The sequence below is a fragment of the Balaenoptera musculus genome, chromosome 16 (assembly GCF_009873245.2).
Source record: "Balaenoptera musculus isolate JJ_BM4_2016_0621 chromosome 16, mBalMus1.pri.v3, whole genome shotgun sequence".
Taxonomy (NCBI): domain Eukaryota; kingdom Metazoa; phylum Chordata; class Mammalia; order Artiodactyla; family Balaenopteridae; genus Balaenoptera; species Balaenoptera musculus.
In genome coordinates, this window is record NC_045800.1 from 33989518 (window position 1) to 34009076 (window position 19559).

The window sequence follows — 19559 nt, forward strand, 5'->3', positions numbered from 1 at the left end:
TCTTCCTCTGCGTGGAGGGGTCTCACCAGACGCCCCCGTCTTCCCAGCCTTGGCGTGCACCCCAGGGAGGGAGGGCCCACTCGCCCCGCCTTGAAATTCTTCTTCCTGGGAGGGCACCCTGGCCCTGGTTCCTGCCAGGCTTGGCTCCTCAGGTCCTGGCTTCTCTGAGTTTTTCTTGGTTCTGAACTCAACTCTCTGGCCATCCGAGGGGTCTTCTTGGCACCTGTGGCAGCACCTCCCTTCCTGCCCTGTGATGTCTCTGACCCCTTCCTGTGTGACTTCTTCTCTGCCTCAGCCCCATCCCAGCCATTGCCCCTGCTCGCCCAGCCCACTGATGCCCCGATATTAAGGTTTGGGCCCATTAATTGACCTCGCAGTTGTGTGTCCAGCATGGGTCACCTGGCCCCTTCTCCCTTGGGGACATTTGGGACTGACATAGCCCCTTACCTCTTATAAGGGTACCAGCACATCAGCAACGCGCTCTGCCTTCACCCTCTGCCCACCGGCACCACGGGCACGCTGCTCTGTCCTTGGACACTCTTGGCCCCGCAAGGGCCCTGTGGTAGCTTGAGAACATCTGTGGCTCCCTTTGCTGCCAGAGCAGTGATGACAGATACACCACAGAGGAAACAGCGCAGTCCTGAGCAGCACGCCAGCAGGGGCTGAACCAAGTGGTCCGACCAATTTCTTTCTCCTCCGCTGATGCCCACTGTCACCAGCATTTGCTTCAGCCTGGGAAGGACAGTAGGTACTTTCGGGCCCAAAAAAGGCAGCCCCAACTGGTGGGCTATCTGGTGTAACCTCTGAATTGGGAGGACCAGGGTGCCTTTTCTTACACTGATATTTTACCTAAGCCTATTTACTAGATCCTATTTACTAGTTTCCTAAGGCTGCTGTAATAAAGTACCACAAACTGGGTGGCTCAAACTATAGAAATTCATCCTTTCGCAGTTCTGGATGCTAGATGTCTGAAATCAAGGACTCTAAGGGAAATTCTGTTCCATGCCTCTGTCCTAGCTTCTGGTGGTTGCTGCCAATCCTTGGTGTCCCTTGGCTTGTAGACCCATCACTCCAGTCCCTGCCTCTGTCATCACACAGTGTTCTCCCTGTGTGTCTCTGTCTTCACATGGTGCTCTCTCTGTGTGTCCATGTCCAAATTTCTCACGTCTTATATGGACACCAGTCATTGGATTCGGCCCACCCTAATCCAGTGTCCTCTCAGGTTAACTTGATTACATCTAAAAGACCCTGTTTCCAAATAAGATCACATTCTGAGGTTACAGATGGGCAAGACTTTTGGGAGGGCACTATTCAGCCCTGTATACTGGTAGATAAAAGACAGTTTCATTATGTTTATTCCATTTCAAGAGCCAAAATGTTAAATGGGCCCTTTTGAGGTACCCCTTGAGCCGGGTCTTTAGGAAAAAAATAGCACTGAGGTTCATTCAAGTAGAAAGAGTAAACTTATAGTTTACAGTGAACTGGCATCACGCAACTTTAGTATTTATGGAGTAAAGAAATTGGTTGCTGGGTTTCCTGACCCATTGCTCAATGCTGCAGTGAGGGTGGTAAATTCTTTAAAATACACCCCCTCCCCTCCAGGAACTTTCAGTTCAGGTTTGGAGACAAGACTTTTTTTTTCTCAAGGTGTAACATTATGGATAAGAGCAAGGGCTTTGGGGTCACACTAGCCTACGTTAGATTCTGTCTATTGTTTTTTTTGTTGTTGTTTTTATAAATTTATTTAGTTTCTTTATTTATTTTTGGTTGTGTTGTGTCTTCGCTGCTGTGCGCAGGCTTTCTCTAGTTGTGGCGAGCGGGGGCTACTCTTCATTGCAGTGTGTGGGCTTCTCATTGCAGTGGCTTCTCATTGAGGAGCACGGGCTCTAGGCGCACAGGCTTCAGTAGTTGTGGCGTGCGGGTTCAGTAGTTGTGGCTCACGGGCTCTAGAGCGCAGGCTCAGTAGTTGTGGCGCATGGGCTTAGTTGCTCTGCAACATGTGGGATCTTCCCAGACCAGAGATCAAACCCGTGTCCTCTGCATTGGCAGGTGGATTCTCAATCACTGCACCACCAGGGAAGCCCCTCTGTGTCTATTGTTAATTAGCTATGTGACCTTGGGTAAGTCACTAAACTTGTCTGAATCTCAGTTACTCTACTATAAGGTGGGGGAGAACAGTAGCACATCATGAAGTGGTTGCAAGGATTAAATGAGATAATGCATAGAAAGCACTTAGCCCAGTGCCTGGCATAGAGTAAGTTCTACCTTAATGTGGTCTTTATTATTATTATTATTACAAAAACAATTCTGGGTAGCTGTAGTTATGAGCTCAGTTGAGGGCCACAGTCTGTATGAACATTCAAATTGCTTCCTCTAAAAAGCAGAGCTATTAGAAAAGAATGATCTGGTTTGGCTCAGAGTCATGTTGAGATGACTAAATGCTTTTTTGTTAAATATCTTAAAAGAGGGGGGTGGGTTGTGTCCTAATGGACCAGGAAGACTTTGAGAATAAGCAATTTATCAAGCTGTTAGGAGCATAGGGGGAGGTCCCATCTCCTGAGATGGACCCTTGTAAGCCCAAGCTCAGAAAACACGCCATTTCCCCGGAGCAAAGACTGCTTCCTTAGAAATGAGAAAAGCACCAACTCTTGAAATTTTAAACCCACTGGGGAGAAAACCCTTGCCATCCAGGCTTCCTTTGCCCAAGGCTCCTTCTCCTCACCTCGTGAGTTGTCTTGGCAGCACAAGTCAAGCTCCAGCAGTGCTTGTGGACTGAGTCCCCCATCCTCTTAGGAAGCTAGCTGATTTCCAGCGGGTTCCAATGGCAGGTGGCCAAGGTCTGCCTCAGAAGTTCTTTTTAATACCTGATACTGCTGGACGGAGATAGGAAATGAGCCAGAACTTGGGTTCCTTTTATTTGGATTTCAAAGAATGTTAGCAAGTGCTGGCCTGCAAATGAGCTGTGTCCGCAGGGCAATTTTATGTTTAAGTGTGAAATGACAAAGTGAAATTTCTTTATTTGAAAAATGAACAGGTTTCTTTGATCTGGAAGTGCCATCTTTGTTCTATGAGATTCACATTCACCACAGCTGGGTCAAGGGTGGCGTTCTGAATAATTTTCATAATCTGGCTAAAAGAAACTTAAAAAAATCTTTCAATGTCCTAGATTATCTGGATTTTTTTTTTTAACTTTTTTTTTATTTGGCTGCATAGGGTCTTAGTTGCAGCACATGAGATCTTTCGTTGCAGTGCGTGGGCTCCAGAGCTCACGGGCTGAGTAGTTGTGGCACGCGGGCTCTCTAGTTGTCCCGCAGCATGTGGGATCTTAGTTCCCCGACCAGGGATCTAACCTGCGTCCCCTGCATTGGAAGGCAGATTCTTAAACACTGGACCACGAGGGAAGTCCCTATCTGGATGTTTTAAGGTAAAACTTTTTTTGTCTTAATGTGACAATTCAACTAAGCAAAGACACCTTTGAGTACTTAGTACAACTCCATGCTAGGGAAGACACTAAGGAAAAAAACCAACACCTTACAGTCTTGGGGGAAATAAGAGCAACAAACATGAGACAGAAATAACGGCAAGGCAGCCACACCTCCTGCCATCACAGACCTTAACATAAACAGAACATCTGGCCAAGAAATTGGTTTTTTTCACTTTCCTTAAACTGACTCTTTAAAAATCTTTACCATTTTGTGTAAAAGTAACACGTCCACTCCCTCTAATTTAAATATCAATAGATCTTTTCAAATTTTAAAACATGAACTCATTGGGGATGTTTTTTGAGTTCAAAAGCATATCTGCTTATAAAAATATAAACATCACAGGGAATATAAGACACAAGAACATACAAATCTCTCATGGTCCCAACCTACAATAACCACTATTCACCACTACTGATATTGATTTTAAAGGTTACCATCCACATAGTGGCATCTGTAAAGAAGAAATTTGAAATGTTAATGATAGAACACAAAAGTGAAGATTTTCAGGAAAATTCACCTCTGCAAGTTGAAGAAACTAATTATGACCACAGATCATGGGAACTGAATACTTCAGAGGTTCGTAGGTTTTTGTTTTTGTTTTTTTAAGACTCTTTTAAGAGAAGTTTTAGGTTTACCACAAAATTGAGAAGAATATACAGAGATTTCCCGAATGCCCTCTGCCCCCACGTATGAATAGCCTTCCCCATTATCAATCTGGTCACTCACCAGAATGGTGCATTTTTTTTTACAAAGGATGAACCTGCATCGACGCATCATAATCACCCAAAGTCCATGGTTTACCTCAGAGTTCACGTTTGGTGTTTTACGTTCTGTAGGTGTGGACAAATGTATAATGGTATATATCTATCATCATAATATCATACAGAATATTTTAAGTGCCCTAAAAATCATCTGTGCTCTGCATATGCGTCTTCTCCCCACACCACCCCCCCCAACCTTTGGTAACCACTCATCTTTTTATTGTCTCCATAGTTTTGCCTTTTCCAGAATATCACAGAGTTGGAATTATACAGTATGCAGTCTTTTCAGATTGGCTTCTTTTACTTAGTAATGTGCATTTAAGGTTCCTCCATGTCTTCTCATGACTTGATAGCTCTTTTTTAGTGCTGTATAATACTCCATTGTCTGGAGGTACCACAGTTTATTTATCCATTCACCTACTGAAGGATATCTTGGTTGCTTCCAAGTTTGGCAATTATGAGTAAAGCTGCTATAAGTATCCGTGTGCAGGTTTTTGTGTGGACCTAAGTTTTTAACTCCTTTGGATAAATGCCAAGGAGCATGATTGCTGGGTGATAGGGTAAGAGTATGTGTAGTTTGTAAGAAACCACCAAACTGCCTTCTGAAGTGGCTGTACCAGTTTACATTCCCACCAGCAATGGATGAGAGTTCCTGTTGCACCAACATTTGGTGTTGTCAGTGTTCTGGATTTTGACCGTTCTAATAGCTGTGTAGTGGTATCTCATTGTTTTAATTTGCATTTTCCTGATGGCATATGATGTGGAACATCTTTTCATATGCTTATTTGCTAACTGCATATCTTTGGTGAGGTTTCTGTTAAGGTCTTTGGCCCATTTTTTACAGGTTGTTTGTTTTCTTATTGTTAATTTTTTTTAAAAATTAACTTATTTTTTGGCTGCGTTGGGTCTTGTTTGCTGCGTGCGGGCTTTCTCTAGTTGCGGCGAGTGGGGGCTACTCTTCATTGCAGTGTGCAGGCTTCTCATTTGCAGTGGCTTCTCTTGTTGCAGAGCACGGGCTCTAGGTGCATGGGCTTCAGTAGTTGTGGTACGCAGGCTCAGTAATTGTGGTTCTTGGGCTCTATAGTGCAGGCTCGGTAGTTGTGGCACACGGGCTTCGTTGCTCTGCGGCATGTGGGATCTTCCCGGACCAGGGCTCGAACCCGTGTCCCCTGCATTGGCAGGTGGATTCTTAACCACTGCACCACCAGGGAAGTCCCTATTGTTGAGTTTTAAGATTAAGAGTTGTTTGTATATTTTGGATAACAGTCCTTTATCACATGTGTCTTTTGCAAATGTTTCCTCCTCTTCTTGGCTCGTTTTCTAATTCTCTTGATATTGTATTTCACAGAGCAGAAGTTTTTAATTTTAATGAAGCCCAGCTTATCAATGATTGCTTTCATGGATCAGGTCTTTGGTTTGTATCTAAGGGGTTCACTTTTAAGGAATGCTTTCCTGAAGCTCTTATTTCAAAATGACAAAGGTTGAAGAGCCTGGGGCATAGGTGGCTTAACTGAAAGTGTGTGGTGTCAGAAGGTCTGCTTTTCATTGCCTGCCTCTGAGACTTTTCCCATGACAGAGGGGTGGGCTGACTCAGACCACCGGCTTGACCTTCTGAAAACCTGTTGCTTTGCCGACTTGATTTGCCAGATGTCATTTAGCTTGACTGGAGCCTACATCCCCGTGGCCAGAATAAACTACTTTTAAAATCTCACATCTATTTTTGAAGAACAATCTGTTAAAAGTATGCATTGTTCAATGCTAGAAGTGCAAAAAAAAAGAAAAAAACCAAAAAAACATTCATAGCCAGAGTTGGCCACTTCAAATTCATTTCATTCCATGAATGCCAAAGTCATTTTGCTTGAAGTTAAATTCAATCTGGTTCAGAAAACATTTACTGATACCTGTCTGTGGAGCATACAGAGGTGAGAAAGGTATTGTTTGCCCCCAGGAGCTTGTGTTTCAGTAGAAAGGTAAGATATAAACATGAATAACTATAGGTCAGAGCTGAATCTAATAAATTCCTCAAGGGAAGACTAAGCTAATTATTATGTGGGAAACAAATTCTTAGAGAAAGTGCTTTTTCAGCTGTGTATTTCAACTGTGTATCCTTACCGCCTAGTACAGCACTTGGAAAACCACAATTGTCCAGTAAATGCATGGTTGATTGATTGAATGAATGAATGAGTGAAAGATGAGCCATAGATATGGTTTAAGTTTTTGTTCAAGAGGGGCATTTTGGTGAACACTAGTGTATAGGCCAAAGTGACTGATTCATTCAGAGGAGTAATAAAAGGGAAGCATGTTCCTGAGGGCTGGGAGTGCCAGACTGAGACATTTGTCCTTGATGAACAGACCTTGAGGATCCATGGGAAGTTTTCTGAACAAGGGACTGTCTTGTTCAGAGCTGCCCTGGAACATGATCAATGTGTTAGAACATCATTGCAGGCACTGTTTCCACGATTATTAGGTCTCTAATTGGTTTTGTCCAGCAAACTGATTGTATTAGGCCATTTTTTTCCCCCCAGGATATTTAGGAAAGTCAAAGTGATGATAATAAACAAGTGGTTCCTAAATTTTAGAGACTTAGTAAAATCATCGGGGGAAATCTTTAAATGTGCAGATTTCCAGCACCTATCTCCAGAGGGTCTAATTTAGCTGATCTGAAGGGGAACCCCCCAATCCGTATGGTTAACAGGAACTTCCAGGAGATCCTGATGAAGTCTGATTATGGAGCTCACTTTGAGAAGCCATGGAGTTGAGCATTTTACCTGGTTAACATTATCTTGTCCTGATCCAGGCAGAGCTCTTTGGGCAGCATTTCCTAGCCTGGCTCACAGCCTCCGTCAATCAAAGGTAGATGCTGCCAGAATTTCCCTGCCAGCCTGTGTTTGCATCACTGTTTGGTTACAGGCACTTTTATGGTACCTTTGCTTTGGTCAATGGATTGGAACTGTTCCAGAAGATTCTTAGGGCCCATATAGTGCCATTTACCCAAAAATCAGAGTGAAAGGTAATGAATTGCTTATGGTTGAATGCAGATATTTATTTATATAACTTCTAGCATGTTAGAAACCCAGCAAAGTTATTATTCAACATTCCAGCTAAATCAGCATATTATCTCCAAAATGTTTTCATGCTTAGAAACTTACTCTCTCGTGTTCTGCTTCGTACTTTTTAACTTACACTGATGATACCATACCAGCCTTCTGTCCTGATTTTGCAATGACCTTTGGCCCAAGGTAATTAAATTCTGCCTTAACCAGTACGACCATTTAACAAGACCTCGTCATGAGAAGCAAAATTAATATCACAGGCAGAGATTGGCATTCTAGGACTCTGGAAGAACAGGGTTGCTGTGGGGAAATAGTAAATACTGACAAAAAAAAAAAGCAAAAATATTCATAAAGAAAGGCGTCTCCATCAAGGAATGGAAGAGGATTAGGTGGGATAGTGGCCCAACTAGTGCTTAGGTGGAAAAGATGAGAGGCATGGGAAGTGTTTGGATAAAGAAACCTGTTGGCTAGGGTAGTCCTGGCCACCCTGATTGCCTGTTTTCTCTGTGAAATAAGAAGGAAGGTCATTAGCTGATGGTGAGAAGGATAGAATGTTGGAAGCTTTCAAGGTGCAAAACAGGTGGGAGTTCAGAGAGGTGAAGGGATTCGACCTTGTTGGCTTATCAATGGCCATTTCAAACCAGGATTTAGGAGAACTTGGACATAGGTACTTTGGAAACATGGTAGGATAGCTGGGCAATCCTGTGAGTCCACTGAAGGTTTGAGATCATGAAATTAAAGTGACACTAGTCAGTAAGGTGTGTGTTCAAGTTCAGTTACCTTTGTGAATGAGTGTAGTAAGTGGAGAGTCAAATGAACCAGGTGAGTACGATGAAGTGAGGGGGAAGGGAGGGATTGAGAGGCACTTAGAGGAGCGATTGCAGTGTTAGATCCCAGAATCTTAACAGGTTAGGAGAAAAGGACATGAAGGAAGTGGGGGGCAGGGGATGTGATGTGGTCCATAGATTGGGGCAGCCTGTGTGACTGCACACCGTGGACTGGAGTCATAGAAAGAACAAACTGGAAAGATACAAAAGATGGCCACTGGAGTCCTGTCTACACAGAAACTCAGAATGTGAACTTTTTGGGGAATAGGGTCTTTGCAGATGTAATCTGTTAAATGAGGTCATACTGGATTAGGGCAGGCTCTAAATCCAGTGACCGGTGTCCTTATGAGAATAGGTGAGAACCCACAGACACACAGGGGAGAAGGCCATGTGACAACAGAGGCAGAGGCTAGAGTGATGCAGCCATGAGCCAAGGAACACCAAGGATTGCCAGGAGCCACCAGCTACTAAGAGGCAAGGAAGTCTTTTTCTCTAGAGGCTTCTAAGGGAGCATGGCCCTGCCAACATCTTGATTTTGGAATTCTGGGTTTTGGAACTGTCAGAGAATAAATCTTCGTTGTTTTAAGTCACCCAGTTTGTGCTACTTTGTTACAACATCCCTAGGAAGCAAATACAACCAGCAACTTCCTATTCAGTCAGCAGTTCCTAACTTACTGTTGCCTTCTGTGGTCATGAAACACTCATACTTTGTAGATCCTCTTGGCTGCGTTCCAGGGCATGCCTGGGTCTCAATACGGGGCGGGGCATGCCAGTTCAGTGGCTAATGTTGGGTAATTTCACAACTTGTGCAGAAGGGTGTGTTCGGCAGTGCCCTAAGGGCCCCGGTCATTCTTTGTGGAACACTTAGGGTGTTAGCATTGTTTGATTCTGTGCAGCTTCCTGCCACATAAAGGGGCTATTTCCTGCTCAAACAGCCTTTTGCTGCTACATAGAGATGCGGGTGGTAGACATGACTTGGTGTGGTTTCCCTCTGATCCATCCTTTCAGCCTAAAGTCTGACTAGCAGAAGGTTTCCAGAAGAAATTGGCTCTTTGTTACTTGCAGTCTGTTTCTGGAACATCCATCAAGAGCTTAAAGAGGATTTGTTCAGAGTCCAGCACCACAAAGGGCTATGATTTACCCCTTCTTTTGCCATAAACAACCACCAACCCCAAGTGGAACAGTCCACAGCAGGGAGGAAATCTCACTTGGGCCCAAGGTGGTCCAAGAAAGTTCATGTTAGTTGTTGGAGGAGACTTAAAGCCATGTGGCCCAGCTATTGCCCAGTCTGGAACAGGTTTGCACAGGGGAGCCTGACTGTCCGTGCTTCCCTGAGGCTGGTGCCAGGGTTGGGAGGAGCGCCCCCTGGCATCTGGGTGCCCTCTCCCGCGAGCCCTGCGGGAGCTTTGCCAAACTGCTGGAGAACTCGAGAAGGCTCAAGCAGGGGTCAGGATGTCCTCGTTCGTTTGTTTCCTCATTCCACATTCATCAAGCCCCTGCTATGTACTAGAAGGGTGCGTGCCAGGCACAGGGCAGGTACAAAGAAGAAAAGGGCAAGCCCTCAGCTTCTGAAGAGTGGAGGTAGTGGGGAGGTGCACAGGTTAAAAACAGGTGCAAGACTGGTGAGGACTGGATAGAACAATGTGTGGTAGACACGAGAGGGGGGACTCACTCTATCCGGTGGGGGTTGTAGGGACAGACCAAGACAGTATTTCATCTGGAACTTGAGGGAGGTGAGGAGCCCACCTGGTGGAGAAGAGGAAGCACATTCTGAGAGCTCGGATCCGGGCCCCAGGCAAACCCTTCTTTTGAAGCCTCTTAAAGAATAGGGAAGAGTAGGCCCAGATTATCACGCAGAGGTAGCTATTCTCCACCTGTGGCTTCTGTGGGGTTTCCTGGTGTCCTGACAAAGATGTTGAGGAACTAGGAGCACAGCATCACTTTCACCTGCAGCCTGGTTCTAGATCCAGTCTTAAACCAGTGAGGGAGGGCAAAGATGTGGTCTTGGTTTTAGCTCAGCTCCTAATAACCTAACAAGTTGCTTCAGCTTTCTGGACCTCAGTTTTTCTACCTATAAAATGGGGTGAGGGGCAGGTTGGATGAGGATCTTTACGGTCCCTTCTAGTCTAAATTCTGCGGGTCTGTGACTCCTTGAAAGACTGAAGTGTGGCTCCAGAGAATGTTGGGTCAGAGGAGCAGAGGGCTGGGGAACAGAGCGGGAACGCACACTTGATGAACTGGAGACAAAGAGGGGGGGCTCGAAAGGCCCTGAAAATATTTAGAGTGCCAGCAGGAGAGCTGCACAATTCAGAGAAGTATGCGTGGGCCCTAGTGTCCAATGCCATGGAAGGTGGAGCATGAAGATTCAGAAAAGTGCCCTGAGCTTAGCAAGAACAGGTCCACGGTTGACCTTTGCAGAGCAGGTGCCAGGCTTAGATGGGACGAGAATGAATGGAGGGGTGGTGAGGAGGAAGGTTCCTCCTGGACTAAACTCTGAGGCAGTACATTGGGGGGACCTTTCACTTCCTTGTGGTTGCCCCTTTCTTACTCTATGCCCTGTCCCCTGTGCCGCTCACTCACTGCCCCCCCCGCCCCTTAACTGCTCGCTAGGAAGTGCTCCAACAAAACTGACTTCTCAACAAAACTAAAAAAAAGAAGAAAAAGAAAGAAAAGATTAATTTGTTGGGTTGTGCTTTGTGCCAGGCATGGTATTAAAGGCTTTGCATATAGATTAATTTTATTTTTACAGTAACCTAGTGGTAAATACTATTATTTCCCCCTTTTTACAAATGAGGAGACTGAAACAGAAATTAAGAGGCTTACTCAGACTCACATAGCTCAAAACTGGGATTCCAACCCAAACAGCATGACTCCAAAGCCCAAGCTTTAAGAGCCATGCTACACGGTGATTTGATGGAACTAATTCATACTATGATGTGAGTGACTGGCAGATGACTCCATGTTGAAATTTTCTCCTATGTGATTTTGCGTCGTAAAGAAGGAGGTTCACGATCCAAAGGTAGGGAGTGCAAATGCTGGTATTTTTTAGACAAGGTAGTTCGTTGGTCTTCTAGGCTCTCTTAAATTATATTGTACAGAGTACCAGGAGTTCAAACTTTTTGTCTATTAAGAAAAAAATCACTGAAGTTTGTCATTGAGTTTTAAAGAGTTTGTGAATCATAAAAAGGGGAGATATAGAAAACAGAGTTGATTTTTGTTATTTTAGGAGAGAAAGATGTGTGTATATCTGGAGGCAGAGGGGCGGTCCCTATGGGGAAGGAGCCACTGGAGGTACTTGAAAGGGGGGACATTTAAGGGGTCCCCAAAGAATCAGCAGGAAGTGGGATCTCAGGCATGGGGAGGGGGTTCACTTGAAACACATTTTCCCCCTGAGTGTGAAGGGAAGCTAGGGGACAGATGTGTATGGGAGTGACAGACCAGGAGGACAAAGGGAGAACATGATGGCCACCTTGGTCTGCATGGCAAGAAACTGGGGGTGAGTTTCTCATCTGCCATGAGGGTGGAGAGGGCATTTGAGAATCAGGAGGCTCAGGCAGAAAGGAGACAGTACAAAACCTCATGAGTAAAGATCTAGAGAAAAGATCTGTAGTGGGAAGGGTGGAGTTGAAGTATCCCCTGCAAGGCTTCAATTTTCCCTGGCATTTCCTCACCTTGCCGTCCTACTGCAGGAAGGTCCCTGACCTCAGGCAGGGTTCCCAGGTCAGAACTGAGTGATTTCTGGGTCCATTTGCACCATCTCCTCGCTCTTCCCATGGCCTCTGACGTTCTCCCTGTCACCTTGAAGACAGCCTGAATGAGTGCTCTGATACACGTGAACACATTTTCCTAAAGAAGCTGTATCTGAGTCACAACTCATCCCAAGTCGGTGTCACCAAGAAGTGTCTCCTTCACCTGCTGCCTCAGGGACACGGAAAACCCTCTTGGGTCCAGGAAACCAGAGTGTTCAGATGCATGCAGGGTGAGGGCCGTCTCTGACTGATCCCTTTTTGGTGTTTTAGGAGAAGAGGAGGAGGATGGTGGTGATGAGGACGGGTTGGACAGTACGGTCAGGGTCCCAGGGCCCAGGGGGCCGGGACGGATGGTGTCGGAAGCTCACCTTGCCCGGAGGCTCACAAAAGGGAAGAGCAGCCGGTGGATGCTGTCCAACAAGCCACAGGACTTCCAGGTAGGAACAGCCCGAGGGGCCATATTCCCGTTGTACCAACCCTGTGTTGTCCAGCTTCTGGCAATTGTGCTGTTGCTGGAAGAGCTTCTGCCTGTGGGCAGTGGCTCAACTAATAAAAAGAGATGTCAGGGCACAAACCCAATAAGAAGAGCTCCCCATCTTTCTTCTGCAAGCAGCAGTAGATGTAGTCAATCCACATGAGGCTCTTCAGAGAAATAAAATCCCCTTCGGTGGTAGGAAAGAGCTAATCAAAGAATAGAGTCACAGGTATTGTGTTTTTCACAGCTCTGGCTGCTTCCTTGGGAGACAGCCATGGAGTGAGTTGGTACCTCTCAGGGCTCAGGAAGACCAAGTAGGAGGCTGGGGTCTGAGCAGCAGACCTGCAGTCGTGTCCTGTGCTTTCCTGGGCCAGCTCTGGACTATTGCAACCCCACTACTGATCTCGGTTTTTGCAGCCCAAACCCAGTTCCCATCATGAGAATGAGCGCAAGTGGCTACTCCCAGTCCGCAAGCACAGGACATTGCAAAGCTGCGCTGGCCTGGTTTCAGTTGTCCTGACAGGTGAACGAGCTGAGGCCACACCTGAGGATTCTCTTACATGCCGTGCTGGGAAAGGCTCAGTGACGACTCCCCTCCTGTGCTTGCAGATCCGTGTCTGGGTGATCGAGGGCCGGCAGTTAAGTGGCAACAACATCAGGCCTGTGGTCAAAGTCCACATCTGTGGCCAGACCCACCGAACAAGAATCAAGCGAGGGAACAATCCGTTTTTTGATGAGGTAAACGGGTGAATGCATGTCCTGCTCTGTGAGTCTGTTTTATTTGTATGCACCTTCCCGGCTTCCACCCACCTCTCCCCAGTTCCCTGTGGGAGGGGAACACATGTGCGCACACAGTACAAATTTCCGACGTTAAACGTTCTGCGCTAAGAACCACTGGGTCTTGAAGTCAAGTGACCTGCTTCGTCGCTGGTTCTCAGAGCTGCCAGTGTCTTTCTGGTGGTTTTGCAACAACTTCTGGAGGGAGCCCTTTCTAATGGGTCCTCGCGACCCTTATGATGGAGCACACAAAGGACTTACACCTGCCTTTGCTCTTTTTAATTAGCAGATGTCTCTGAGGGGTGACTCCATGTAACTAAGTAACCTGATTGTCAAAGGTGTCAAAACCTACTTGACTATAAAAATAATATAGGTTAAAAAAAGCAATTATGAGCAAAAAGGGTTTTTTTCCTCCATACTGAAGTTATAGCCTGTTCTGTTGACCTCTTCTGCAACACTCCTCAAAAATACTGAATACCTTGACAGTTGTCTTCAATGCCACAAAACTCCACGTTTAGGACTGTGAAGAGAAATGATAAGTTAGGGGAATTTTTCGGAGTCCAGCCTTACTCTGCTGAGGAGATGCATTTCTGAGGTTCCTTGGGTCTCATGCTCTGATCTCTGAGGCCAGGCCTTTGGTACCACAGTTCCTCTTAGTTCCCTACAGCTTATAATCCCAGCCCTGGCTCTGGCGTTGGTTTTTTTCTAACTTCTATTCACAAAAGGAACTGGTTTCTTCCGTGTGGTGCTCCTGTTTCTTTCCCTTTGTTCAACCTGGACCCCAGCTTTTCAAAGGCCCCATCTTTTTTTATTTATTTATTTATTTATTTATTTATTTATTTATGTATTTATTTATTTATTTTTGGCTCTGTTGGGTCCCCGTTTCTGTGCGAGGGCTTTCTCCAGTTGCGGCGAGCGGGGGCCACTCTTCATCGCGGTGCGTGGGCCTCTTACTGTCGCGGCCTCTCCCGTTGCGGAGCACAGGCTCCAGACGCGCAGGCTCAGTAGTTGTGGCTCACGGGCTTAGTTGCTCCGTGGCATGTGGGATCTTCCCAGACCAGGGCTCGAACCCGTGTCCCCTGCATTGGCAGGCAGATTCTTAACCACTGCGCCACCAGGGAAGCCCCAAAGGCCCCATCTTATTCTCACCTCTAACTTCTTAGATGAATTGCAGGCAACAGCAGGCAGCTAGGTAGTGTCAAAGCTAACACAGAGGTGGGTGCATATGGAGATGGGGCACTGGAAGTGGACTTCGGGAAAGGCTGGGAGAGAGTCACGTTGGAGGACAAGACAAGATTGCAGGGAGGATGAGATGTGGGACGACTTGATGCCTAGAGCGTAGGACCCATCCAAGTGTTTATAATGCAGGACAAATATTTACTCAACCTCATTCTGCAGGAATCTCCAGCTCAGAATTTTCCATTTTAATGAATTCTTTTGAGATCTCTTGGTAGAAGGGAAGAATCAAATAACTGATTCTCAGACCAATTCATAAATCAATAAAAGGATTTTACTAAAAATCCCTAGTTTACACATATATTCTTAACCAAGTGATTAAACTTGGTATCACCAATAATGGGACAAATGGACATGTGTGTCCTGATGTGATATAATGGAAGTTATCAGCATCATCTGTGTCATTTCTTGTCCAATGGTCAACTTGAATCTAACAATGAGGAAAAATTGACAAAAATCCAGTTTGTGAGATATTCTGCAAAGCAACTGGTCTTGATAGAAATAAACAACAAAAATAAGCCAGGAGTATTGTTCTAGATAAAAGGACACTAAAGAGATACAACAACCACATACAATGTAAGACCCTTGAGTGAATCCTAGATTTATTGATTTATTTATTTACTTATTTACTTTATTCTAGATTAAAAAAAAGCTAAAAAGAACTTTTTTCAGGAAAACTGTAGAAATTTGAAAACTGACTATGTTACATGTTAAATTTCTTGGGTGTGATAATTATATTATGGTTTTATGAAAAGATATCCTTGCTCTTAGGAGATGCATGCAAATGTATTTTTAAGGAGTGAAGTGTTATGTTATCTAGAACCTTCTTCCAGATAGTTCAGTTAAAAAAAAAAAGTGACAAAGCCAAAAGACAGTGTCCCAAAATGATGACAATTGGTGAACATAAGTGAAGGATGGTGTTTATTTACCATTTTCATTTTTTTCTGTGAATTTGAAATATTTCTAAGTAAAAAGTAGAAACGAGTCTCAGTTTAAGTAAATGCTCAGTCTTTCTCTCTTAGGACGAAAGTTTATCGGCACATAAACTTTGGCTTTATGGTACAACTTTTTTATACCCAATTTTCATTTCCCAGGAATCAACCTTAAATTTAACTGCAACAATGAGTTAAAATGTGGTCTATACCAACTCTACTGAGGCCCTAACATTATCTAATGGGCAGAGTTGGCTTTAAAGGTGTTTTGTTAGAAAGAACAAAATTAGAGTCACTGGATAGAAACAATAGCGCTAAAAATGGAAGGGAATTAACCTCAACTTTCTAGACATGCAAGCCTTAAGCACATGAAATAACCTTAGATCTCTTTTTTTTTTACCTTAATTAATTAATTAATTTTTTGGCTGTGTTGGGTCTTTGTTGCTGCTCAGGCTTTCTCTAGTTGCAGCGAGTGGGGGCTACTCTTCATTGCGGTGGCTTCTCTTGTTGTGGGGCACGGGCTCGCGGGGCACGGGCTTCAATAGTTGTGGCACACGGGCTCAGTAGTTGTGGCTTGTGGGCTCTAGAGCACAGGCTCAGTAGTTGTGGCGTTTGGGCTTAGCTGCTCCATGGCATGTGGGATCTTCCTGGACCAGGGCTCGAACCCGTGTCCCCTACATTGGTAGGCGGATTCTTAACCACTGCGCCACCAGGAAGTCCCTGCCTTAGATCTTTAGTTAGCTACTAGATATCTGGTCCCAACTGAACAATTCTATTTAGTTAAGAAAACACTACAGGGCTTCCCTGGTGGCGCAGTGGTTGAGAATCTGCCTGCCAATGCAGGGGACACGGGTTCGAGCCCTGGTCTGGGAAGATCCCACATGCCGCGGAGCAACTCGGCCCGTGAGCCACAACTACTGAGCCTGCGCGTCTGGAGCCTGTGCTCCTCAACAAGAGGGGCTGCGACAGTGAGAGGCCCGCGCACCGCGATGAAGAGTGGTCCACACTTGCCACAACTAGAGAAAGCCCTCGCACAGAAACGAAGACCCAACACAGCCAAAAATAAATAAATAAATAATAATAAAGTGCTTACCAGTGCTTGGCATATGGTAAGTGTCAATAAATTACTACTATTGAAAAAAAAAAAAAAACTACAGTTGTTACTTAACTTTTTTTCGTTTTTCTGACATGCAGAGTTTAAATTGAAGTTCATGACACTTAACCTGAGGGCCTTTTCCAAGGTCCTTCAGTGGGTTCACGTGGTCACACCTAATTTGGGGTTGTGTCTTGTAGTTTTTTAGGAAGGACCCCCCCCCAAATTGTAGCATCAGATCCCACTAAACCTTAGACTACCCCTGCTGACATTCAAACATTTTTCTCTCGTTTCGACAGTTATTTTTCTACAATGTCCACCTGACTCCTTCTGAATTGATGGATGAGGTCATCAGCATTCGGGTAAGGGGGCCACGGAGTAGGAGGGTAGCGCTCACTAACTGCCAGATGAAGCCAATAATCTTTTCACTGCTCTCCTTTCTTCTAGGTTTATAATTCCCATTCTCTGCGGGCAGATTGTCTGATGGGGGAATTTAAGGTGGGTGTCAACTGTCTGTTTCATTCAACTTACATCAAAGATGGGCAGTTTCATAATGAGGAATCTGATTCCTGGCCAGGTCTCAGGATGCCCATCTTGGTGACATCTTAAGGTTATGTGTAAGGCATTGATGCTGTGATTGTTGTTGAAGGCTGGACATGAATGCCCTGGGCGCTAGAAGCCAATTGAGTGTCCTCTGACCTGGGTCTAGTCAACTTCCAAAGTACAGCACTTACCAGTGTCCTAAAGCAAGATGCCCAGAAACTGGCACACCAGGGCCCTTCACAGAGTTCCTGCTGTGGATGGAAGCCAGTGCACTGCTACAAAGGGAAGGGTGCTTGACCGTGGCAAGAAGCCCATTACCCAGCTCCACTTGCCAGTGGCCCAGAGCTCTATCTACAAAGCCAATTACTGTAAATCTGGAGTATGAAAGGCAAGCCAAACCAGGGAAGAGAATCAAGATGCTTTTCCAAGTAACTCACACTGCAGTTAACGACAAAGACTTGGTTGGTGCCTTCTCAGCAATTCTACGTGGAATGGGCTGCTGCTTTTTTTTTTTAATTTATTTTAATTTATTTTAATTTATTTTATTTATTTATTTTTGGCTGCATTGGGTATTCGTTGCTGTGCGCAGGCTTTCTCTAGTTGCGGCAAGCGGGGGCTACTCTTCATTGCGGTACACGGTCTTCTTATTGCGGTGGCTTCTCTTGTTGCAGAGGACGGGCTGTAAGCGCATGGGCTCAGTAGTTGTGGCTTGCTGGCTCTAGAGTGCAGGCTCAGTAGTTATGGCGCACAGGCTTAGTTGCTCCGCGGCATGTAGGATCTTCCCGGACCAGGGCTTGAACCTGTGTCCCCTGCATTGGCAGGCGGCTTCTTAACCACTGCGCCACCAGGGAAGCCCTGGGCTGCTTCTTGAAGGAAGGAGCTGCCAGTCATTAGAAGTCCTAGAAGGTGATCTGGGTCTGGCAGACCTGTGTTCATACACTGTCTGCCACCAACTAGCCACATGTCAACCTCTGTGATCCTTAGTTTCTTCATCTGTAAAATGGGGTCATTGTGAAAACTAGGTGAGATAGGATATATAAAGCACCGAGCACAGCACTTGGCATACTGAAGTGCCCAATCAGTGGGTATATTAGTATTAGCATTAGCATTAGCATTAATTAGTTGGAGAAAAAGGAGGAGGAATACTGGATAGGTGATTTCCCATAGGGTGACCAAAGTCCAGGTTTGCCTGAGACTGAGAGGTTCCACAGAATGTGAGACTTTCTGTGCTACTGGAAAAGTCTCAAGCAAACCAGGACACATTGGCCACCATGTCTCTTCCAGCTCTAAGACTAGCTCATTCATTCAAAATGATGGATTGAGAGCCTTCTATGTGTCACGCATCAGGCCTGACATTGGGTATACAGAGAGGGTAAGATGGAAATGTTGGATCTCAAAGAAATTTGTCTAGTCAAAAGCCTTATTTTTAAGTGTAATAATAACGATGGTTTCTAGAAATGACAAAATTGATTTTAAAATCTGTTTGAACTACTTTAAATTATTTTTTCCCAGATTGATGTCGGATTCATTTATGATGAACCTGGTAAGTAATGTTCTCCCATGAACTTGAAGACTCTGGGAATCTAGAAAATTTGAGGGATCAGGGAGAATCAAAAAAATGTTTTTCTTGATTGAGAAGAGGAAAGGATACTTAGTGGGAATTATGGTAGTAGCAGTTTAGCATGAATGGCTTTTGTTTTTTTTTTTTAGTGGTAATCATCCAAATAGTAACAAATAGATAATTTCTCTCTTTTGTTGAGGGTATTTTAACCTTATCAAAATCAACTTATAAAACCAGTGAATAGAGCTTAGAGTCTTGTTTAAGTCACACCAGGGCAGGACGTGGGTGGGGAGTTAGGGCAAAGCAGAGGACATTAATATAGAGTCTCAGCTGGGGATTTTGGCATGTCATGAAGACACATTGGAGGACATGCTTGTTTATCTTACCACAGGTGAAATCACAGACCTGTCAGCTTCTCTTTAGAGTATCCCTGTCCTTTTACGTCTTCTTTATTTTAGGTCACGCTGTCATGAGAAAATGGCTTCTCCTCAGTGACCCTGAAGATACCAGCTCGGGTGCTAAAGGCTACATGAAAGTCAGCATGTTTGTCCTGGGAACCGGAGATGAGCCTCCCGTGAGCCCCAAATTCTCTACCCTCTACATTTTTTTCACGAAAAAAGAGGACTAGGAGTTAAGCCAGTGGGCACCAGTAGTTGTGAAATGGAGCACAGCTTTCAATCAGTAACTCCAACCCTCCAGTTCCTCCAATTTTCCAGAAGTTGTTCTTTTCTTCATGACAGAATTATTATTCCAGCTCACTTAGGCTCCTTCCTGGTGTCTATGAGTGGGTTTTTCATTCAGTAAAGATACGTGTGTTTTGAAGGCTTCCCTGCATCACTGCATCTACAGAGCATGGCTCCCTTGCACAATCAGGCATCGCTACCTAAGGGGACAGTTGTTATTCTAGAAAATTGGACAGCAAGCCAGTGGCCAGAAAGAAATTAGAAGAACTTCAGGAGCTATCTCTCTTTCTCTCTTTCTCTACTATTTAGTGCTCAGAAGATTACAAAAGGACACATTATTTTCTTGTACTGTATTGATCAAAGAAACATGAGCATTGATCTTGT

At 44.9% G+C, this 19559-nt stretch overlaps 1 protein-coding gene across 5 annotated transcripts in view; it reads left to right on the top strand.

Moving 5' to 3' along the window:
• MYOF (myoferlin) overlaps positions 1 to 19559 on the top strand; it is a 158939-nt gene that overhangs the window by 45955 nt on the left and 93425 nt on the right. For all 5 annotated transcript variants that reach the window (XM_036828555.1, XM_036828557.1, XM_036828558.1 and 2 more), the window contains exons 6-11: positions 12146 to 12312; positions 12960 to 13088; positions 16688 to 16750; positions 16836 to 16886; positions 18444 to 18474; positions 18951 to 19066. In XM_036828555.1, the coding sequence (XP_036684450.1) occupies positions 12146 to 12312; positions 12960 to 13088; positions 16688 to 16750; positions 16836 to 16886; positions 18444 to 18474; positions 18951 to 19066 (557 nt within the window). The remainder of the gene's footprint in view (positions 1 to 12145; positions 12313 to 12959; positions 13089 to 16687; positions 16751 to 16835; positions 16887 to 18443; positions 18475 to 18950; positions 19067 to 19559) is intronic.